The sequence below is a fragment of the Balaenoptera acutorostrata genome, chromosome 8, assembly GCF_949987535.1.
Source record: "Balaenoptera acutorostrata chromosome 8, mBalAcu1.1, whole genome shotgun sequence".
NCBI lineage: Eukaryota > Metazoa > Chordata > Mammalia > Artiodactyla > Balaenopteridae > Balaenoptera > Balaenoptera acutorostrata.
In genome coordinates this window covers 20158896-20183564 of record NC_080071.1, presented here as the reverse complement: position 1 = coordinate 20183564, position 24669 = coordinate 20158896, and the positions used below count along the sequence as shown (strand labels likewise).

At 40.4% G+C, this 24669-nt stretch overlaps 1 protein-coding gene across 3 annotated transcripts in view; it reads right to left on the bottom strand.

The window, feature by feature from the left end:
- Positions 1-2209: 2209 nt before the first annotated feature.
- UPP2 (uridine phosphorylase 2) overlaps positions 2210-24669 on the bottom strand; it is a 45810-nt gene continuing 23350 nt past the window's right edge. For 2 of the 3 annotated variants that reach the window (XM_007183114.2, XM_007183116.2), the window contains 4 exons: positions 22321-22435; positions 18932-19141; positions 16646-16792; positions 2210-5469 (listed from right to left, as the gene is read on the bottom strand). In XM_007183114.2, coding sequence (XP_007183176.1) covers positions 5318-5469; positions 16646-16792; positions 18932-19141; positions 22321-22435 — 624 coding nt within the window. In that variant the 3' untranslated portion in view covers positions 2210-5317. Of the gene's footprint in view, positions 5470-6306; positions 6350-16645; positions 16793-18931; positions 19142-22320; positions 22436-24669 lie in introns of all 3 variants that reach the window. The other variant, XM_007183115.3, reaches the window with a different exon arrangement.

The following is a 24669-nucleotide window of genomic DNA, read 5'->3' as shown; positions in this document are numbered from 1 at the left end:
ATAATCATTTCACAATGTGTATATATTATCAAGTCATCATATTGTACACTTGAAAATATATACATTTTACTGTCAACTATACCTCAGAGAAAAAAGATACTGTTCTTGTTGAGGAGTAAGAGTCAAGTAAAAAAGCTTGACCTTTATATAACTAGTCCAGTGGAGGCACCATTGAAAGAATTCTAGAAGTTCAGCTGGAGGAGTGCCTGCCAGATTCCCAGACTATTCATTCTTTTAAATCAGTGCCTTTTGACCCAGGCTGCACATCACCAGGGGAAATTTTTTAAATAGGGATTCCCAGTCCCACTTCCAGAGATTCTCATTTAGCTGGTCTGTGGTGGGGCCCCAAATGGTGGTTTTTGAAGGCTTCCCTGCTGACCCTAACGTGCAGCAGTGTTGAGAGCCACCTGGAGTAAATGCACTGACACACACACCCCTCCCCCACCCCACGCCCCACACTCACCACTACACTACACTACACTCTGGCCGCTTGGAATCACAACTAGTTGTTCTTCTCCTGATGATTAGTTCACATTTTGTCTTAGAGATGCTGTAAAATTTTTCTCTTTACAAAGCAGCTGCTAGGCAGCCCAGAGCCAATTCAGCGCCTCCTGTCTGCCAGTGCATGAACTGTATGCGACGCATCTTGGTATTAGCTTCAGGCTTTGTGCCAATGATGCCCCTTCCCTTCCCTTTTCCTTTTTCTTTCCCACTTAGGTCTAATTTGTACTATCTTGATGTGCTTTTATTTATCCTTGTAAACTGTCTCTGATTCTTTTGGGGCAGAGGGAGAGATATGGATTTATAATGAATGAATGAACAAAGAAAAAACATACCAAAAATACATGCAACACCCATACATAGAAATCACCAGAAGAGTTTTTGCAAGCCTATCTGTTTCTTGAATAGATTTCTAGGAGGGCGAGACTGAATGAGTGGAGAAGGTGGGGTTAGAGGTGAGGTGAAGAGCTGGTTCCCAGACTTAGCGCAGGCATAGGTGAGTAGTGGCTGAATGCCTGCGTCGGACAACACTCCATGGCAGTCAAAAGGTAGAAAGAGGGCAGTTGAAGGGAGACATGAGCCTCCCAAATGAAGACAAGCTGGGCAGCCATTATCCAAGTTCATGAAAAAGGACAAGTGTTCTCAGCATAGCCTACAAACGAGGACACATTGATATCTTCCTAGTGCAACCCTAGTTCTAAGGGAACTAGATGTGATGAACTGAGGGGGAATTAAACTTGGAGACCTTCCTGAAGGAGGTGAATCTAGGGTTTGGTTTTGACAGAGGGGAAAGCCATGTGCTATAGGAGAAAGCAAGAAGTTCTAGACATCACCACAACTCTACACTGATGGTACAGAGGACTTTCCACCCCGTAAAGTGAGATGTCATGGGAGGGACAGCCAAGGAGAGCTGAGATGACAACGGACTGAATAAGGAAAGGATAAGTCTCGCAAAGACTAGAGGCATTTTAGTGAGAGTTTATGAAGGAAATGTATGAAGTGGATTCATTCTTCATTTAACAAACATTTGCTGAGCACCTAGAATGAGACAGACGCTGTTTGGGTGCTTGGGGTACAGCAGTAAATAAAACAAATGCAGTCTTTGTCCTCATGAGCCTTATAGCCTAGGCACATTAATTCTGTAGAGACAGATCATGACATAATTGCAAGCGGTGATGAGTAATTTAAGGAGGCTGCAGAGGGCGTTGTGGGAGGCTGTGGGTGGGGCTGGGAGGAAGCTGGCTTGAGGAGCAGGAGGGCTGTCCCCTGGTGGACAGGTTGGAGAGCTATCTAGGAGAATCAACTCATAGGACTTGGCAGTTTTTGGATGTGGGAATGAGGAAGGCAGATTCGTCAAAGAGGTGTCCCAGGTTGCTGGCAGGTGCGTGCGCATACACACACCCTTCTGCAGGAGCTGAGGGGAGGACTGACTGCGATTATTTCTTTCTTCTCTCTCTCTCTCTCATAACCTCCTCTTCTCTCAATAAAAAGGAAAATAAGGTTTTCCAGGAACAGGTAAATAAAAGTTCATATTGAAGGCTTACGGAGAACAGTCTGAAGTAGTTTCCACTTGGTCTAAAAATATATATGAAACACAGTGAAAACCGCACTAATGACCGCAGTGTTATTCTACCTTACTTTTAGTTCTGATGCTGGTATTTGATGGTGAATTACTGGGATACTTTAAAAATTGCACTCCAAGCATATCTATTGCCAAAAAAGTTCCCAAACTGATGCTCCTCTCGGGAGATTGTTTATTGTCATTGATTACAAAGAGACAAAAGAAATCTCTCTCATGGTTGGAATTAAATTTTATTTGAGCCACAACAATATAAATATATGTACACAACGTTACATGCTATTCAAGATTGTAAGCTCTCCTCCACCCTTCCGCCATCCATGCTTCCCAACTCTTAAGTGTATCAGCCTTAGAAGACTCCCCCCCAGGAGGCATCAACTCATACAGAGCAAGGTGTATCCCCTAAGTGACACCATGCCTGCCAGAGGGTCAAACTGAATAGGGGTACAGGTTGGGTGCAGGCAAGACCTGCTTCAAAGTCACAAAAAAGGATGACTTTAACATCTTGAACTCAGGTCTAAATTCACTTGTTGTTAATTCCTCAGCCTATGAGGTTAATATTGAAATGAAATTTAAAAAATACAGCCTCTTCAAAATGCATTTCCTTAAAAGAAAAAAAATTGCTAGAAGGTGATTTAATCATTTGTGATTTCTGAAGAAAAATGAAGATCTGTCTTTGCATTTCCAAGGGTTTTCATTTGAAAATCAATGTGTGATCTAGAGTTGTTACTTTTTGTGATAAAATCACAAACATGGGCAAAACTAAGCCTCTAACCCTATTACATGGTGCACTGAAATCCTGCAGGGGAAAAAAAAGAAGTATGGTCACATTTCCCTAAGTGTAGCTTTTTCATATAGACCTACATTACACTGACACTTTTTTTCTGTAAATATTTTGAATATGCATGATCAATTTCTGTCACTTGTCCAACATCTAGAAGTGCCTGACAATGTTCTAACATGAATTTCTGGATTAGTTTCAGAAACAGAGTGACGGGTAACTGTATCCACAAGTGGTTGATCTATTTTGATGTGAACCTAATTAATGCTGCATATGAAACTCCAAATGTCACAGTACAGGAGTTTTACAGTTTTAATTATTAGACTGACTTAGCTAACTCATTCTAAAATGAAATTTGAATTTAATTTAATGTAAGTTATTAAACTCTTCTACAATAAATTCTTTTTTTTTTTTTTTTTTTTTTATTGTCCCCTGCATTGGCAGGCGGATTCTTAACCACTGCACCACCAGGGAAGCCCAGCTTGTGGGATCTATTTTTTTTTTAACTTTTATTTATTTATTTATTTTATATTAATCAGTCATCAGTTTTATACACATCACTGTATACATGTCTATCCCAATCGCCCAATTCAGCACACCACCATCCCCACCCCACTGCAGTTTTCCCCCCTTGGTGTCCATACGTTTGTTCCCTACATCTGTGTCTCAACTTCTGTCCTGCAACCCGGTTCATCTGTACCATTTTTCTAGGTTCCACATACATGCGTTAATATATGATATTTGTTTTTCTCTTTCTGACTTACTTCACTCTGTATGACAGTCTCTAGATCCATCCACGTCTCTACAAATGACTCAATTTCGTTCCTTTTTATGGCTGAGTAATATTCCATTGTATATATGTACCACAACTTCTTTATCCATTTGTCTGTCGATGGGCATTTAGGATGCTTCCATGACCTGGCTATTGTAAATAGTGCTGCAATGAACATTGGGGTGCATGTGTCTTTTTGAATTATGGTTTTCTCTGGGTATATGCCCAGTAGTGGGATTGCTGGGTCATATGGTAATTCTATTTTTAGTTTTTTAAGGAACCTCCAAATTGTTCTCCATAGTGGCTGTATCAATTTACATTCCCACCAACAGTGCAACAGAGTTCCCTTTTCTCCACACCCTCTCCAGCATTTGTTGTTTGTAGATTTTCTGATGATGCCCATTCTAACTGGTGTGAGGTGATACCTCATTGAGTTTTTTTTTTTTTTAATAAATTTATTTATTTATTTATGGCTGTGTTGGGTCTTCGTTTCTGTGCGAGGGCTTTCTTCAGTTGCGGTGAGCGGGGGCCACTCTTCATCGCGGTGCGCGGACCTCTCACTATCGCGGCCTCTCTTGTTGCGGAGCACAGGCTCCAGACGCGCAGGCTCAGTAGCTGTGGCTCACGGGCTTAGTTGCTCTGTGGCATGTGGGATCTTCCCAGACCAGGGCTCGAACCCGCGTCCCCTGCATTGGCAGGCAGATTCTCAACCACTGCGCCACCAGGGAAGCCCCCCTCATTGAGTTTTGATTTGCATTTCTCTAATAATTAGTGATGTTGAGCATCTTTTCATGTGCTTCATGGCCGTCTGTATGTCTTCTTTGGAGAAATGTCTATTTAGGTCTTCTGCCCATTTTTGGATTGGGTTGTTTGTTTCTTTAATAGTGAGCTGAATGAGCTGTTTATATATTTTGGAGATTAATCCTTTGTCTGTTGATTCCTTTGCAAATATTTTCTCCCATTCTGAGGGTTGTCTTTTCGTCTTGTTTATGGTTTCCTTTGCTGTGCAAAAGCTTTGCAGTTTCATTAGGTCCCATTTGTTTATTTTTGTTTTTATTTCCATTACTCTAGGAGGTGGATCAAAAAAGATCTTGCTGTGATTTATGTCAAAGAGTGTTCTTCCTATGTTTTCCTCTAAGAGTTTTATAGTGTCCGGTCTTACATTTAGGTCTCTAACCCATTTTGAGTTTATTTTTGTGTATGGTGTTAGGGAGTATTCTAATTTCATTCTTTTACATGTAGCTGTCCAGTTTTCCCAGCACCACTTATTGAAGAGACTGTCTTTTCTCCATTGTATATCCTTGCCTCCTTTGTCATAGATTAGTTGACCATAGGTGCATGGGTTTATCTCTGGGCTTTCTATCACAAGTGGTTGATCTATTTTGATGTGAACCTAATTAATGCTGCATATGAAACTCCAAATGTCACAGTACAGGAGTTTTACAGTTTTAATTATTAGACTGACTTAGCTAACTCATTCTAAAATGAAATTTGAATTTAATTTAATGTAAGTTATTAAACTCTTCTACAATAAATTCTTTTTCTAAGAGAAAGGGTTGTATAAAATCATTCAATTATGATTTTAGCATGTGGATGAGAACTATATAAAAATGCCACAAATAATATATGACTTCAACATTATGACTGGAACTACAAACTTTCAGGGAAGGATTGGGCTGCCCAGCTATGATGTCAGGTCACGAAGTCCAAGCCGCCGTTTGATGAATCTGGAGATTAGGAGCTGAGGCCGTTTTTGGTACTCCACCAGAACATCATGAGGAGAGTTGATCTGGTCACATTCAAGTCTGTTGAGAAGTGTCACACAGACCACAGCAGCTAGAAGAGCAAATAAGACCATTACCAAACAAATGGGTTTATCTTTTGCGTAGAAACATTAACCAGACACCCCCGTGTCCCTAGCACATGTACTTTGTGTTGTTTTCCCTGTTACGTAAATGCAATCCACTGAACATTCCAGACTCCCATATGAATTATAATTCATATTTCTGTGGACTCCCACCAAACACTCCACCTAAATAAGTTAATTGAAATAATTTTCAGCACTCTCCCTTCTCCTTTCCCCTATAATTGGCTACATTAAGGCTTAGAAAAGGTTTGTGTTCAAGATAAGAACAAGGAGGGATCTTTGCCATCCAAGATACACAAACCTCCAGCTTTCTATCCCATTTCCAATTCTTAGAGCAGGCTTTTCTTTTCTTTTTTTTTTTTTAAACATCTTTATTGGAGTATAACTGCTTTACAATGGTGGGTTAGTTTCTGCTTTATAACAAAGTGAATCAGCTATACATATACATATATCCCCATATCTCCTCCCTCTGCGTCTCCCTCCTACCCTCCCTATCCCACCCCTCTAGGTGGTCACAAAGCACCAAGCTGATCTCCCTGTGCTATGTGGCTGCTTCCCACTAGCTATCTATATTACATTTGGTAGTGTATATGTGTCCATGCCACTCTCTCACTTCGTCCCAGCTTACCCTTCCCACTCCCCGTGTCCTCAAGTCCATTCTCTACGTCAAACAGGCTTTTCTTACTTCAGGATATAACTAGAGAGCTAGCCATTTTTTTCCTGAGATGACATTTTACTCCTTGGTGCAGTGTTTGAGTTTGCCTACTGGAGAGGGAAGTAAATAGAGAAGAGATATGACCACTAACCTCGGGAAATAGCAATAAAGGCAAGTACTGACTCTTTTGAAATCTGAGAAAAAAAATGAAACGATATGCATAAATGATATGCTTTAGAATCAGCTCCATGAAGGAGCACATTTATTAGCATTTAGTTTCTAAAGAATGATGACAAAATCTTGTGATAGTTACAAAACTAGAGGGAAAGAGCAAACATCTTTCTTTTAAAAAAAATGAAATTCTCATTTTTGAAAACACACCATAAAAGCGACGTCTTTGGTTTGTTCCAGCAAGAACAAGAGAGAGACATTGGGTCCCCTACAAATTCTTTATTATCAGTTTCACATGAAATCTTTGATTTCAAGGAATGTGGTTATACACATTAAAATCAGTGACAACCACTTTGAATTGATAGCAGTGTCACAATCTCTATCTTCATCTGCATCATTTTAAAAAGGATTTCAGTGGATCTGGGATTAGATGTAGCTACAGTCACAAGCTTTGAGGTCATGAAGATAAAGTTGGGTCTGAGTGTGATATTTATTTCTTTGACTTCTGCACTATCTCAGACTTCTGGATTTGAGAAGGAGAAATAGACTGTAATTATAATAGGTGCTATCTTTTTTGTTTGGTTTAGCTCTTGCTACATGCTGGGTATTTATGATACCATTTAGACCTCATAGCTGTGCCATGAGCTAGCTATTATTTTTATCCCTTTTGGACAAATGATGAAATGAGGGCTTAGGGAGGTCAAATGGCCCAGTAAGACACAGCCAGTAAATAGCCAATCAATTCCCAGCTTCATAAACTGCTGAGAAGACTCCTCTACCTCCCATCCCTCCTCCTCTGCACATGGCGAACCATAAGGCAGACCTGCCCTGACCGATCAGTCAAACTGACCCTCCTGTTCAGTGAACTGAAAAGCAATTGAAAATATCCAACTTGAGCTGAGTCAAGTATTTCATCACCTAGGACCCTGTTTATTCAAAACTCATTCAGTTGTAAAGCAAGTTGGCCCAACAGGTAAACAAGAAAATGGAAGAGCTAGAAACTTCCTCGGCTTTTCAAGTTAATGATCAGCAAGTCTGTGACGGCTGACATGAGCTGGTGGTAGCAGGGAAATGATGAAAGTCCTTCTCTAATCCTTCACTTGGCAGAAGGATAAAAGGAAACACGTGCTCTGTACTTGTCAAGGAGGGAGATCTGACTTTACTTAACATCTTCTCCGGCTATTTCAAGGGTAAGGCCAAAGAGGGACAAGAACAGGTCATCGCGATCTCAGTGGTGTTTTCTTGATGCTGGAGGACCCATTAACAAGCAGCCTGTAATAATCTTGTCGTCTAAAATTACTATTTCCACAAGCAATTAAAAGGGACTAATTTACCCAAAACAATTTGTCAAAGTTAAGCCTGACAGCTCTGCTACCATAATCCTCAGGTTGGGCAGGGAGGATGGCTCCTGCAGAGAGGCATTCAGTGACCTAGCTGTCACCAAGGAGGTTGTCAGCTAACTGACCTCAGGCTGCAATGGGATGGGAACACACCAGTGTTAACGTGAAGCTCAATGTACCCTCGGCCACACCAGGAACTCCCAGTGATTCTAACTCTTTGATTGTTTTTAGTCCCTTTGCAAATCTGATGAAAGTTGTTAACTGCAACCTCTTTTCACAAAAATACACATATGCACATACACACAGAATATTGTATATAATTTCAAGGGTTTCAGGGCTCCTGAAGCCCACCCTGAATTATTAGAAATCTATGGTCCCCCATGGATCCCTGCTTTAGCCCCACCTCTGTGATTCAGAATGGAGTTCCAGGAAGGTTTTCCCATGAATTGTAGGCAAAGGCAGCAATGTGGGGCAGAAACTCCCTGTGCACAGCAGAACCAAACAGGGCTGGGTCTCAGAAAATGGCAAAGCAGCAAAGGTTGGCTTTGGAGTTTCCAGCCTGGCCCTTAGGACTGCTCCTCTCCCACCTCTTCCCAGCCCTTTACAGGGAGCCCTTCACTTCTCAAGGTTTGAGCTTTTTAGGCAGACCCATCTTTATTCCCCAGGTGCCTGGTATATAAAACACAGAAACCTCAACAACCCAGAACGTTTGCACTTCCTCTGTCTCCTCTGAGACGTCTATCTCAGGCTGTTGACTACTAATCAAAAACCAAGTGGAGAAAATTTATATTCAAAGGATCTGATCAAAGCTAAGGAGCATAGGAACAAGTTGTTCATCTAGACTGGCATTTCTGAAAATGTGCTCCACTGGCCACTTGCAGCAGAACCAGAGCTTGTTAATAATGCAGATTTTTAGGCTTTATCACAGACATACAGAAAAAGGAGTGAGGAATAAGAAAGGGCAGTTAATCTGTATTTTTTTTTAAAAAACTCAGTTAAATTATTTGTACATTGATATTTGACAGCTATTGCTTTAAGGACTTTAAACTCTATCCTGAATTAAATCAAATTAAAGCAAATGTTCATACCTGCACCCTAGTACTTTAGATTCCCAAAGAACCAAGATTTAGCATTAACTCTATCAAAAATTGTCCCATATCTTTTATAAAAGTGTTACTAAAGACACTGTCGATGTAATATAGCTGATAATTTCACTTAAGTTTAACATTTGGATAACGTTTTTATGACAAACGTTAAATGCTTTCTTTATAAGATAATGAGAGCTGTGTAACTCAAAGTGTTTCCATTTTCAACTTGGCCTCTAGGAAACTCAGAACTAAATTTAAGTATTTAGATTTAGTATTGCCCTACCAGGTAGCTCTTTGGTATTGAGAACTCCCCATCCACTCCCTTAAATACATGCCTCTTATTCTCTTTACCTTTGCTTAAATTATTTATACATTCATCTTTTATTGAAAGCTGCTGCTAATGCCTTTTAGAAAAAGGAGAAAGTATAAGTAATCTGTTGTTAGATAAATATGATACTCTTTTATACCTATGGAATAGTGCCGGGAATGGGGGTGAGGAGGCAGGAGATAATAGGGCTAGTCCATCTTTGTTTTGATCTAGCTGTGTTTCCTTAGACAGGTCACTTTTTACTCTCTGGGTCTTATTTCATTCTCTTAGAAAAGAGCAGGTTGGACCTCAAAGGTCTTGCTCAGCTTCTGTGCCTCACATTATCTTGGTATGAGGACCATGCTGTCATCTCCAGGGAGTCCAGCTGCAAACTTGGGGACTTGCGCTTCTGCTGGATACTGGACCTCCAACCAGAGATGTGTCAGGATGGGCAGAGGATGTGCCTGCTGTGCTAGGGGCGGAGGCTCCAACAGGGAGAACCCAGGGAGCCCCACTGGGGTCACAGGTGGGAAGAGGCGGGTCACAGGTAGTGCCAACACACAAAAGGTTGAATCTGTGGCCCCAAATCATTCTCTAATGTGTGAGTGTGTTGGTACAGGAAGACAGGAGTAGGATAGAGGACAGGAGAGTAGAATTAAAATGAATCAAACAAAACTCTAGACACTGACCTTGATTTAAAATATGTAAAAACCAGCAAAGCAAGAAGAAACAATTTTTTTAAATCCTGTCTTTATAAGCATAATAAATAAATTACTTACCATTTATGCCTGATTTCCCAGACACACTGACTTATTTTCTTGGTAAAATAATAACTGTGCATACTGCTGCATAAGTATCAATGTAATGCTTTATTTGATTCCAACACTAACCATCTTGGTATGTGGTTAGCCCTTAGGGGGTTTGCTTTCTTTCTAAAGTAGCACAGCTAACTTTTAAAATAGAAAAACCTGCAGGTTTGTTTGTTTGTTTGGTTGGTTGGTTGGTTGGTTCCTCTGAATAGAGATCTGAACCTTGTGTATCCATGGGAGGCTGCTGGGAAGACTCAGCAGGGCATGGTGCAAAGGGACCTCAAGTCAGACAGAGCTCGGTTCCAGTTCCAGTCCAGCTACTTCTTATTTACTGCAAGAACCTGGGAAAGTTATGTAACCGCTCTGAGCCACAGTATCTCTCAGGAGGTACTGTGAGGGTGAAGAGCTGCAATGGGTTGCCTTTTGCCTTTGTGTAATAATATTTCAAAACCCCAATTTTCCTCATTTTTGAGTTAAGAAACGGTCCAGCTCTAGACTGAATATAATCTTTAATCCTTGTTGTAATATCTTTTTTACTTTATCAGTGATCATCCTGCAGTTCCCAGAGCCCAATAGCCTTCATTTCTGGGACCAGCAGAAGAATATAAAATGGAATTAAAGCCAGATTCTGCTCCCTTTCACTGAGCTCTAATATTATGAAGACTGAATACATTCCCAAAGTTCCCAGTATCTGTCAAAAGAAATAACACTGAATTCTTCCATTACCCTAAAGAAAACCCACTGTGAGTGCTGCCAACAACTAAAGACAAAGATTTAAGTGAAACTAATCTTGGATAAATATTATGTTTCATATATTGCCATGCAAGCAAGCGTGTGTCAAAAGGCAACGGGCACTGTCTTTTAAAGATGGATAAAAATTGAACGTACTTATCACAAGTTCACAGTGCAAAAGGATTAACATCTTTAATCAGAATGTTAGGGGTTTAATTAAAGTAGATTTTGCTTTAAGAGAGGGACAGATGTATGCATATTATAAAACCATAGATGAATGCATTCATACAGCATTGTACAGTGGGTTTACCTTGTTCTGAAGGTTCAGCCTTTCAAGGTAGAATAATTTTGTGATGGCCACTATTTCCCTCACCCAAATCTTTGTTAAAGCAACAATGGATTCCCACTATTATTTTTCAGGATAATGAGATCAGGATAACAGTAGTGACTTAGGGGTGTCCGTGGCCCAATTTCAAGCAATTTGTCCACCTATCAAATATCAGGAGATCCAAGGGCTACAGCTATAGCAGAGGTATTGTATGAAACTTACAGCAAAGGGAGGCTTAACTTTAAGGCCTTGCCTCTTCCTAGTTGGACAATCATGTGGCACTCCGAAGTCCTTTAGAAAATTCCAAGCCATAAATGTAGCTGGGTAATGAAGGAACCAGTTGAATTTGTTATAGCCATCTTCCACGGTCAGTAGGGGTTGAGTGGTCATTCTGTTCACTCATTTGTTCATTCATTTAGTAAATATTTATTGAATGCCCATATGGCAGATATTATTCTAAGTGCTAGGGATATAGCAAAAAAAATGACAAACAAGGTCCCTGTTCTCATGCTACTTATACTGTAATGGAGAAAGATGCTAAATACATACCTCCATGCATTAATACATGTAAAATAATATGTAAGTTAATATATAAAGAAAACAGAAATATAGTCTGGTATAGTGGTAAATGTGACGCAGAGAAATGAAGTGGAATGAGTGAATGAGTGAGTAAGTAGAATGAATGTGAGTGAGTTTAGTTTAGGTAGTCATGCAAAACTTCTCTGATGAAGTGAGACTTATGGTGAGATCTTATATTAATCATAAAGATAAGAAGTGGTAATCCATGTGGTCCCAGGTGAATGCAGAAAGATCTGTTTTTGCACCGGTCCAAAGTCAATGACTGACTCCTCTGAGTTAGGACAATGAGCCTCTAGAAGACTCTTGTTTAAATAAAAAGTTGTTATTTATTAGCCATCGTTGCCTTAGTATGAAGTCAGATTGGTTATCCAGTCATCTGGTAGTATTAAAGGGACATAAAAAGACCATTAGAGAAGGCTGTCTGGAGAGACTGGGTGGAAAGGGCCATTGCTGACAGTGGGAGAGGGATTGAGGGGGAGGGGCACTCGGCCTGGGAGCCCTGAGCTTTCGGTGCCAGATGAAACACATTTTCCAGTGTCGCTTACGATTGGTATATAACCTCCCTAATAAGTATGTTAAAACAGCTGCTTGTGAAGTCTCTCTCAGCCCTTCCCCAAAGCAAGCTTTTCTACCTCATACAGAGCTTTTCCAAGCTTCACTGCTTTTGCGGAAGGATGTAATGAAGTGGGGATGAAAGATAGGAACATGGTAGCATCATATGCATGGGGTTTTGGTCTGTGTCCTTGGTGGTTGATCTTCCAGGTGTTGATCTTTCTGTACCAGGAGTGCACCTTTGGAAACGGTGGTGTCTGAGGTAGATAAAGAGTCCCTGTCACCATGAAGAAATTTGGACAGAAATACTCCCAAGAACTACAGAATTACAGAGTTACAGATACAACCTTTAGTGTGAATGTTGGCAGCCCAGAAGGGGTCTGCTCAATGGAAAGGCTGCAGCAGTGTCCTGGAAGAGAGCTATTGGCAGGCTGAAATCAGCTACCAACAGCTCCAATAGCAGCAGAAAAAGGAAAACGCAGCATGGGGCAGGAACTACAGCAAGCTAGAGCGGACAGAGTCCAGGAAGGTACCTGCAGCTGGCGGAGAAAGCAAGGTCACAAGGGTTCGTGGCAAGGACAAAAAAATCCCTCATAACAGAATAACATCGCTGAGGTTTTGGCAACACCCTCAAAGAGAGAAAGACTCGGGTCCGGGGTTCACAAGCCTAGAACTCTCTCTGGCTGCCTCTTAAGAAAGGACTGATGGTCATCACTAAACTTACATCAGGGCAGCAGTTCGTGACGTGGCATTTTATGTTTGACTAAACTGGTTACCAAATTTTCCTCCATCTGCATGTCAGGTGGAGCCATGACTCAAGTGACCGCTTGCTGTTTCCATAAGAAAGAAATGTGAGGAAACATTTCCTGGAGCAGAAATATCTGAATCTGGGTGTTCCTGCAGGTCATGTGCTGGTTAGGCTGCTGCTCAGGAAAGGGCAAGCTGCCCGCCGCTGAGGCTCCCACTCCCACTAACTTGTGGAGAGAAAAGCAGATGCTATTGTTTCCCTGAAAGGAGGTATTAACGATGGCCTTCTAAAGAGGACAAGGATGCACTTGCATCCTTTACTCATATGTTACAGGGATTTGTGTGTACATTCATTCTGAGATGAGAGTAGTGGTTCTACAATTAATCTCTTCTTGTGACCTATAACTCCTTTCTAAAATGTGCTTTTAGAAATGTTACCACATACATTTTGTTTGTAGTTTTGTATATTAAAATTGATTGACAATAAGGACAAGTATTAGAATTAAAGTTCCACTTGTGATCCAATAAGGCATTATCAGGCTGTAATTCTTTACTTCTTTGAGGATTTCTTCTTTGGGGCTGGGACACTAGACTCTCCAGGTATACTGCCAATTGCACTGACGACTCTTCCTTAGTTTCTGCTGGATCTCCCTCACCTCCCCTGACTTTTTCATCCATTTCTACACTCAGGCACTTTGTCATCTCATTTGTTACATGGCTTTAAATGCCATCTATATGCTGTCAACTTCCAATTTTACTTCCCCAGTCCAAATTTCTCACCTAAACTCCAGATTCATAAATCCACCTGCTCACTTAGCCTCATTTGATGTCTACTACAGTACCGCCAAATCCTCACCCAATTTTTTCTATCCCAATTGTGATAACTCCATCCTTCCAGCTGTTCAGGCCAAAAACCTGGAAGTCGTTTTTCACTCATGTTTCTCTCCAAATTCACATCAAATTGTCAACAAATCTTGTTGGATTTGCCTTCAAGACGTATCTAGCATATGACTACTTCTCACCTCCTCCACTGTTGTTGTACTGGTCTATCATCTCTCCCTAGACTACTGTATCAGCCCTCTTACTTCTCTCCCTGCTTCTGCCCTTAACCCCAGGAGGCTCTTCCCAGATCAGCAGCCAGTGTGCTCCTGTTCAAACGCAAGCCAGATCCCGTCACCTCTCTATTCAAAGCAATGACTTCTCATATCTCTCAGAGTGAAAGTCACAGTTCTCATAGGGACCACACAGTCCATACTCCCTCCATCTCCTACCCTCTCCACTGCTGTCACTCCCCTCCAGCCACACTGGTCTCCCTGTTTCTCCAGCACACTCTGAATGCTCCTGCCTGGTAGCCTTAGATTTGCATTTCCTGGACTGCTTTTGCCCAGACACCCACGTGGCATTTTCCTAAATGGCACCTTCTCTGTGCACCCTTCCCTATTTTAATGTATGGCTTTCCTCCCTACCTTGGTTGTCCCTGTGCCCTTTCCCTGCCTTATTTCTCACCATCATGCTCCTCGGCATCTAACATATTACCATATTATTATAGATTGCTCTCTGTTGTTGTTTGTCTACCCCCTAGACTTCGCAAGGGCAGAGATTCTGTCTGCGTCATCCTCTGCTGTGTCCCTACTGCTTGGGTGCTCAGGCCACTGGCTGATGCATAGAAGTCCTTCTTTCTTTAGGAAGATAATGATTGAGACAAATCTTATCAGCCAAAGATTTGATTTAAAAAACAAGCTTCTTGTATTTTGCTATGCACTCAGTAGGTACACTATAAAACATGTTTGATAGATGACATATTTTATGGGCTCTTTTCTGAAAAAAAAAAAAGATAATTGCTGTATGAAAAACAAAACTATGAATTCTAAAAAGAGTTGCTCCAACATTTTCTTAGACATCATTGTTCATATTTGGGGACTGCTTCCCACTCAAAAATAATATTTTAGATGGTGCTATTTTGCTTTAGGTCTGAGGCTTTCATAGCCAATTTAATAAGGAATATTTAATTAACTTTGCAGGTTTACCTCTTCCATCAATAAAACTTGAATTTTTTTAATCTAGAGAATGACTATGAAAATAATTTAAAATCACAAAGAATAGTTATATTGATTAGTCCTTGTGAAAATTATGTTTTACTTCAATAGGTTTTCTTGGTGTTGGTCAGAGATTAGTGGTTCTATTGGAATAATTTCACCAAAAATAAAAATGCATGCCACACCCATATTTGGTTTCTTAATGCCACTCTCCACCCAAAGGAAGCAGAGATTCTTGGAGAAATGGCTGAGCCCAGACCTGAGGCAAGGAACGTGTAAGTGGTACCTAAGAATCCCGTTGTGCCTGAAAGCAAGAAAATTCTCAAGAGTTAAGAGAATTATGTCAAAAGGACAAAAGAGTGCACTAGAAGGGGCTCTTCCTGGCCACATTTGGGATAATTTGAGTATCAAAAAGAATAATGACAGAAACTGCTTGTAACACACTGCTTTGAACAAAATCCACCAAACAATAACGACTCCCTGCCACCAAAAAGAAAAAAGAGAGAGAAGAGCATGAGAAAGAAAGGCTCTTCTTAAAAGAATGCTAACAAACGTAGGAGGAATGATGGAATTAGAAAATCATCATTTGTATTCCATGCTAAAATCACTGGAAAAAGACGATTGGGTTACAGGATATTCATTCACACAGTGCCACATTATCATCCCAGAAGTTACTTGCTACTTACAGAGAGAAAACATTAATTTTTCAGTGGAGGGAGATGGGCAGTTACCCCTTGAGCCAAGTGATCCAACTCGAAATTACTAACAGTGGAATATCTTCACATTACCTTTCCCTGATGTGGTGCAATGGAAAGTTTACATTACTATGAAGTGTTCTTGCCACATAGCTGAATCTAATCAAGCCACTAGACTTTACTTCTGCTTTACAGGAAATAAAGTGAAATCCCACGATGACGAGTACAGACAAATCTAGAACATGGATGTTCTACAAGATAACTGCCTGAACTTTTCAAAAATTCCACTGTACTGGGGAAAAAATAAAAGTAGGGAAACTATTCTAGATGTAGTATTAGATTAAAATAATCTTTAAAGATATTTTTAGGAAAATCAGAAAATTTAAATATGGAATGGATGTTAAATGATGTTATGAAATGATTTTGACTTAAAATTTTTTTTTTTTGGTTTGATAATTGTATTGTGGTCATTAGGAGGACATCCTTATTCTTAGGAAATGATGCTAAGTTACAAGAGTTAAGTGGCATAATATTTATAATTTATATACAATGATTCAGGAGAAAAAAGCAAATAGGTGTGTTTGTGTATATGTGTGTGTGTGTGTATATATATATACACACATATATACATACACATACACACTATTCTTTCAATTTTTCTGTATTATTGAATTTTTTTCAAAATAAAAAAGTTGGGAAAAGCAAAAATGCATGTAAATTAACTTTAAAAACACACTACTCCACTGATGTTTTGTCCTTTGATGGACTATTTTAGGAATATTTTATTTGTGTCATGCCTCAGTAAATTCAATTGTAGTAGAAAACAGCATCCGCTTCCAGGATGAAGAAAGCAGAACAATCTATCAAGTCTTGGCTATGTAACCCACTAGCTGGTGACCTTGGGCAACTTACTTTTGACCCTTGAGGCTTGGTTTCCTCATTTGCATAACAGAAATAATGTCCTGCCCACTCACAAGATATTATGAGATAACCGTGCATTCAACCCAAAGTAATACATAGCTGGATTCCTTTTTCTTCTTCTGAAGAGTGAAAATAACTTCATGAAAGAGGAGAATTTGAACCTTAGGCATTCATGAAAGTCTTACCTTTTAGACCACAAAGTCTACACATGGCCGCAAACACCGTAGATTCCATTTCGATATTCCTGATGCCGGCATTATATGCTCTTTTCAAGTAATCTAACCCCTTTTCTCTGGAAAAGGAGCACAGCGCTCCATCTAGTCGACCCTGGCCTGAAAGAGAATGGAGAATGTTTAGCGACTTGATGTCCCACGGTGGCTGTGGCATCACTAAGAGGCTTGCTGTCAGCCCTAGTGCTCTGTGTCTGACTCTAACTCATGGGCCTGCACCCCAGGTAGGATAAATCTGGCCATCTGAATCATCCTATCAAAGGACGTGGGGCAAGGCTGTGCCCAGCTCAAGAGTCTCACACAGAGAGGAATCTCCATGGCACTGACCTCCCCCAGCTCTGGGGCAAGTGACCATTGAATGGCCGCAGCAGCCAGCACTGTGCCCAGAGACAGCAGGACCTGGAGGGTCTCCGGAAGATCTGCCCTTTGAGGAAAATCTCAGGTTGCACCTGCGACTGGCGGCTGGCCCAGGGACAGGTGCTGGGGAAGAAGAAAAGGCTCCAAGCCCCAGTGATGATCCTAAGCTACTTGAGGATCAGGGTGGTGGTTTGGACATTGCAGCTCCATCTGTGCATCATGACCATGGTAGCCATACACAGATGGTCGATTTGTCCACCTTTTCCCTGCCACACACCTCAGACTGCACGCCATTCTTTTGCGATCACATTTTCCCTTCTAGGCTGCTCTCGGTGTTTACTTAGCACTTGAATTCCATCTGTACCAACCAGTGGGGCCAGAAGGAGGTGGAGAAAAGCCTGATGCTGTTACTCCTCCTCCACCGTGGCTGCGCTGGGAACAGGCTTCACCGCGCCCCACCCCCAAGGGCATCCTCTTGAAGTAGGGAGGCCAGTAGACTCTGTCACCATCCATATTGCAAAATCCTCTTTTTTCCCTTTCCTCTATCTTTCATGCTATTTCCATCCTTGCTGTCTGCTTCTCCTTGTGCCTTCCTTCTTAGGGCTGCCTGCCAACAGCTCTAATGCAGTGCTATTTTAGCCGATTCAAACTCAGATGTCCCACAAGTTAAGCAGGTAATGTCAACGAGGTCTGCCTGTTGGAAGGGAGCAGCCTCACCTCACCTTCAGTGAATGTAGCCCCAGATGTGGGCCGAGGCTTGCCAGGGCTGCCATGAATAAATTATTTTATATTTTAAATTTTATGTTATTTCAAGAAGCCAAAAATCTGGATTTTCATATGAAATCTCCAGAAATTATAAATGTTGGCAAAATAATTCATATTCTAAAAAATACCATGCAGCCCAAAGAAAACATTGACTCCAGTGGGTACCATTTGCAAGTTCTGGCTTAAACCCGTTGGTGACCCTCCCCATGAAGGGGCCAGTGGCCTGAGACAAAGTCTCAACCCTATCAGACCCAAAGTGGCCCCTATTTTATAACACACATGTGGTGACAACACCTTTACTAACCTGAAGTAATGTTTATAGATAATATATCTCCATATATAACTGTTTAGAATTCAATATAATAGTCTAAGTTTGATCCAAAGGGAAAAGAAAAGAAAAATAATTAAAAATGAGGTAATATGTAGTTTGATGAACATACTCAAACAGCTACACTGCAAGATTTCTAGAATGCCCTCCAAGGAATGGTACCAACCCTGGTTAGATTCTTTCTTGTGGAATGAGCAAGGTCTGTCCTGTAGGGCGTTTTCCCCTGGCCCCTCCCCGCTTGTGGCAAGAGCTGCTACTTGGGAGTCACCATCAATTTTGTTCCTAAACTTGATTTGGGGACATTTTACTCATGGCCAAGAGATAAAAGAACTGCTCTGAGACTACCCCATCCCTTTGGGATTTCCTCCCCCAAATATCTCTTCCCATTTCCTGGTTCCCACTCTTTCCTGGGTACCAGATCCCTTCCAAGGTACAGGTGACTGTACCTCAAAATGGAAGAAACATAGAAGCATATCCCCCTTTTCCAATTTAAATAGAAGGCATCAACAGAGATAATATTTTGCTAACATCACAAATTGCATTTGAGTATCCAATTTGTTCTAGGAGGATTAAACCCACTCTCAAAATAAATTCATTATGTGTGTGTCTCCACCGCTTATTATGTCCTTACGTTCCTATGCTTTAGTAAGTTGAAAAGGCTGTTTCAGTTCCTTTTTTAATCCCCAACTATGAATTTCTAAAATGGAGTTTTTAATATAAATTGTGGGTTTGAATAACAGAGTATTGCTGGCAATTTTCTGCTGCTTTCACAGTTTATAAATTCTTCTCACCTTCATAAAAATCATAGGTACACATCGTATGTCCAATGAGGGTTGGGAAGTCGGGAATTTCTTTGCTGCAGTTGAATAGTTCCTCAGCCAGTTCTTTGTCAAGTTCAGTACTTCTGGTGACAACATTATCCAAGATTACCTGTTCAAACTGGGGCTTAAAAAAGGAGTCTACGGCTCTATCTGTTATTACAACAGACCCCGGTGCAATCCCTGCAGTGTGGGAATAAATAGGTGGTTACAGAAGAATGTCACTTAGGTTTACTTTTGACACATAGTATGTAATCTCTTCTACCAACATTAATTAATGCTAATTACTAATGATTCTCCCCATTTTCATCTTTTAAATTATTTTCTTTTCCAAATGCAATTAAATAATAACATTCCGAACAGGCATTTACGTTTGCTTTCTTTCCAGATTCACATTTACAATGTGATGGGGTTTAAATTTCAAGACAGACATGACTCTTGGACATGCAAATTAGTACTGGCCTTCAGGTTCAAATTTGAATAAAGTAGGTCAGGAATAAACTCAATGAGCCTGCCAGAAAGTAGTTTTCATAAAGTGATGTGACTACTTGATATTTAATCTTCTCTGCAACTCCTTGATTACTATAATTTCTTTGCATCTCTGTCCTCTCTTCCTTTTGATTCTCATCACATCCATTCCCTCCTCCCCTCTCCCATCCCATGTAAATTAGGCCTCTTGGCTGACCTTCTGTTGCTACAAAGTCTGGTTTGCTCCTGGGACTCAGGAACTCAAGTCTCAGGGACTTGAGAAACCATTTTCTGCCAACTGTTATTCCCCTGGCCTGGTGTGTTCCCTCATCCTCCCCCACACACTTTCATCAGACCAACTTCAACTCATTCTTCCGGTGTCAGCTTAAGTCACTTCCTTCAAAAGATCTGAATCCACAGAGGGGGAAAAAATTAAAAGGCAACACAGATACATTACATTCAATTTTCCCAGGCCCAGCTTTTGACCTAGTTTTTGACCTGTTCTGATTCCTGTTTAGAGCCTGGTTGAGGGGATATATATTGATAGGGCCCTAGACTCTCTCTGTCCTAACATTCATCACATTTTTTGTAATTACTCATTTGTTTGTCTATTGCCCTGATAAAACATAGGCTCTATGAAGGCAAGAGCAGTGTCTGTCCACTGTTGTCTCCCCAGTAGCATTATGCCTATAACATTATAGGTATTCAATAAAAATTTGTTGAATGAGTGAATGTTTCCATAGAGATGCCATAGACAGAGATCTGCAAACTACAATCCATGGGCCAGATCCAGCCCATCTTTGTAAATAGAGCTTTATTGGAACACAGCCACATTCACTCATTTGCATATTTTCTATGATTGCTTCCACACTCTAATGGCAGAGTTGAGAAGTTGCAACAGAAACCATATGGCTTGCAAAGCCTAAAATATTTACTGTCTGACCTTGTATAGAAAAAATTTACCAACCCCTACCATAGCACATAGCCATATCCTTCTGGGTTCTTAATAAATTCCAATGTGGATCAACATGGGGTTAATTTAGAAGATCCAGCTAGAGACCCAAGGTAGGCTCTGATGATAGAGCCTCGGTGAGTCAGATACTTTTTAAAGAAATCAAACAAGTATCTTCTTGAATTACTCACAGTGTCCTAAAAACAGGAAAGTGACTGAGAAGGAAGTTGAAAATGTGGAAATCAAAAATGAAGTTATTCACATGACATCCTAATATTTAGATGCATTAGAGCATTTATATCCCAGTTAAAATCTCTTAAAGGCCAAGACACTATTTATTCGAGTACCTCATCATCATGAAATTTTGTTGGCTCATCTAAAGAGTGGTAACATCAGCAAAAAAAAAAAAAAAAAAACCAACAAGCTACACATCCTTCATCTCCAAATCAATGTTTTTAAGACAAAACAAACACATCTTATTGATAAGCTAAGAGTTCTTAATGAGAACAGAACTTCAAAATGATAGATAATCCACAACAGCACATTGCTTTAATTTCCCACAATTCATAGACCTTCATTGTGCTACATGGGCTGTATGTATCATGTTACCATCAAACAAAAGACCTAGAATCCATGACCATGAGCTGGATGGTCAGCAGGTTGCTTTGCCCACACTGGACACTTGTTAATATCAAGGGGGCAACCACAGCAGTCAGGATGGTACATTGCATGGGCATGGGCTATGCAGATAGATCCTTGTATCCCACAACTCAAGAATTATGTGCAATCTTAATAACAGTGTTATCCATTTCATCCCCAAATGCATCATTCCCTACTATTGCTTATTTGGGATAACACTGGATAAACAACAGTCCAGAATGATGCCTGATCTAATAATGATTGCTAACATTCTCCTTCTCTTTCTGGGTGGACATCCATAGATGTCCTTCTTTAATCCATCTATGAGGGCCTTGGCTGGACTTTATTCCTGTACCACAGCTGTGGAAAGGGCATGATATTTTTGAACATGTTTGTTTCTAGTGAAGCATGACTCAGCCACCTGTGTAATTCTAAGACCAAAGTCTCAGCCTTTTTTTTTTTTTTATAATTCCCATTCAGTCCTGTTACTCTGTCAACCAAACCTTTCCAGTTACAATGCCCTGTCTGTATTTGCATTTGGTGACATAGTAGAATCATCCCCTCGCAAGATCTGCTCCTGAAGAAGAAGTTGAAAAAGAAGAAGGTCTCCACAGAACTTTACCTCAGCCCAGGGTGGATGTATAAACAAGGCTCCTGACTAGCTGCCTGACCAGCCAAGGAAGAAGGGAGGAGAGGAGGCTCTGAGAAAACCTTAGGAAGCATCACCCAACTCTGCCCTAAAAGCCTGGCCTGATCTCTTCTGCTGTGTTGATGAGGAAAAGACCCAGCCAAGAAAAGGGTAGTCACTGACATGAGCTAAAAGCAATGTTTTCCTAAGAGCTATTGATGTCTGCTTACTTAGCTGATAAACAAGGCAAGTCTTAGTGATTTATTTTTTTTACTTGAAAGCACTTATTTCTGTCACTTATAAAATTCCTAAGCTTCAAAATCTATTCGAACCCTCAAAACTTACTCTTATCCTCAAAACATATTTCCTAGCAATCTTCCACTCTTCCCCTTAAGAACACCTAAGTCCATCTGGGCAGTGGGCAGCGGGATGTCTCACGCCAGGTTTCCATGCAGGGAAAAAGAGAAAGATTATATACACATGTATTTCTTTAAATTGTTTCAATTTTCTTTAAATTTAAATTTCTCAATTGCCTCAAGCCCAGCCTCCTGACACTTTTTAGCCCATCTGGGTTTCTTCTGGTCTCTGAGTACGTTGGTGTGTTACCACACCAACAGCTTACCCTGTATGGAACAACCACTTGGATTTAATACTATATAAATCAATCCATCTCACCTATTCCCCCTGATGTACCAATTCTGATAATGGTCACGTCACAGCACCGGGCATGGTACAGTAATTTAATGAGTTCATGAAGCATAATAGAAATGGAGGGGATGCCCATGCCATGCTGTGGAGAGAAAAGGGAAAGTCATTATACATCTTGCAGACTGATAACACACACAGGACATATTTACTTCCCTCATTACAAGTTAACAGCCCTCAGGTGAATTTACATAATCATTATGACTTTGCCATAGCTGAGGAAAACGTAAGTCAGCTCTAACTGACGCCCACATGACATGCTGATAGATGGGTCCATCTGTGACGATCAAAGAGAGGCATCTCCCTGTCAGTTAAACTGAGTTCAGCCCTCATTGTCAAGAGCAGAAGGTGGGGATGGCGTGGTGTACTGGTGTGTCAGGGCAGTGCCATTTCTCAGCTCCCCACTGGGCTCTTCACAGTGAGTTTTGAAAAAGAGCTCTTTGCAAGATTGACTTGATTTTGAGGAAATATAGATTTGGCTACCATGTATTTAGTCCTTTTCTACTATACTAAATGAAAGAGTAAATCCATTTCATTGCTCGCATGTGTCCTTGTTCATTTGTTGATAATTCTGTATGAGCTCTGAAAGGCACAAGGGTAGAGATGTGGGTTACATCTACACCTAACAATTTGGATTATTTAATGGATACACATTCAGTATATAGATCATGACTGCAACTCTGGTCTTCGTCGGCATTTGGAAGAGTAGAATCAATGTCACAGAATAAGGGTCAACACAGGTTAGAGGATTTGGCTGCTCCTGGTGGTTACAGTATGTTCTAATAACGCTCCAGAAAGATCCTCCATGATGGAATTTGTAGTAGCTGGAGCTAAGTTTAGAATTGGTGTATATTTCCTTCCTAATATAACACGAGAGAGTCAAATGTGGTCTTCAGTATTCTACTCTTGGGCACAAAGACTTTGTGTGCAGAAAAGCACCAGGGGCATCTTGGCAGTTAGGTGATGGCTTACACTAATTCTTCATTAACAAATTTAGAAAACCATTACAGCTATGACCACAATATTTTCACCTGAGTTCCCTTCTTCTCACCATCAAGAATATTAAACTATGGAAACTTTGAACCTCTGGGTTTCCCATTTTTGGTTGCCATGGAACATGTTCTGACTTCCAAATGTATTGTAAGTCTCCTAGAGGCTATCAGTCAAACCTGTATTAGTTGTATGTCCAAGATTCAGTAACACAATAATACTGGGGGACTTTAACACCTCACTTACACCAATCGACATATCATCCAGACAGAAAATTAATAAGGCAACACAGATTTAAATGACACAATAGACCAGATAGATTTAATTGATATTCATAGGACATTCCATCTGAAAACAGCAGATTACACTTCCTTCTCAAGTGCACAGGTAACATTCTCCAGGATAGATCACATCTTGGGTCACAAATCAAGCCTCGGGAAATTTAAGAAAACTGAAATCACATCAAGCATCTTTTCCGACCACAACACTATGAGATTAGAAATAAATTACAGGGAAAGAAATGTAAAAAACACAAGCACATGGAAGCTAAACAATATGTTACTAAATAACCAAGAGATCACTGAAGAAATCAAAGAGGAAATCAAAAAATACCTAGAGACAAGTGACAATGAAAACACGACAACCCAAAACCTATGGGGTGCAGCAAAAGCAGTCCTAAGAGGGAAGTTTATAGCATTACAGTCCTACTCAAGAACCAAGAAAAATCGCAAATAAATAATCTAACCTTACACCTAAAGGAACTAGAGAAAGAAGAACAAACAAAACCCAAAGTTAGTAGATGGAAAGAAATCATAAATGTCAGAGCAGAAAGAAATGAAATGGAAACAAAGAAAACAATAGCAAAGATCAATCAAACTAAAAGCTGGTTCTTTGAGAAGATAAACAAAATTGATAAACCTTTAGCTAGACTCATCAAGAAAAATAGGGAGATGACTTAAATCAATAAAATTAGCAATGAAAAAGGAGAAGTTACAACGGACACCATAGAAATACAAACCATCGTAAGAGACTACTACAAGCAACTCTATGCCAATAAAATGGATAACCTGGAAGAAATGGACAAATACTTACAAAGGTATAACCTTCCAAGACTGAACCAGGAAGAAACAGAAAATATGAACAAACCAATCACAAGTAATGAAATTGAAACTGTGATGAAAAATCTTCCAACAAACAAAAGTCCAGGACCAGATGACTTCACAGGTGAATTCTATCAAACATTTAGAGAAGAGCTAACACCCATCCTTCTCAAGCTCTTCAAAAAAATTGCAGAGGAAAGAACACTCCCAAACTCATTCTACGAGGCCA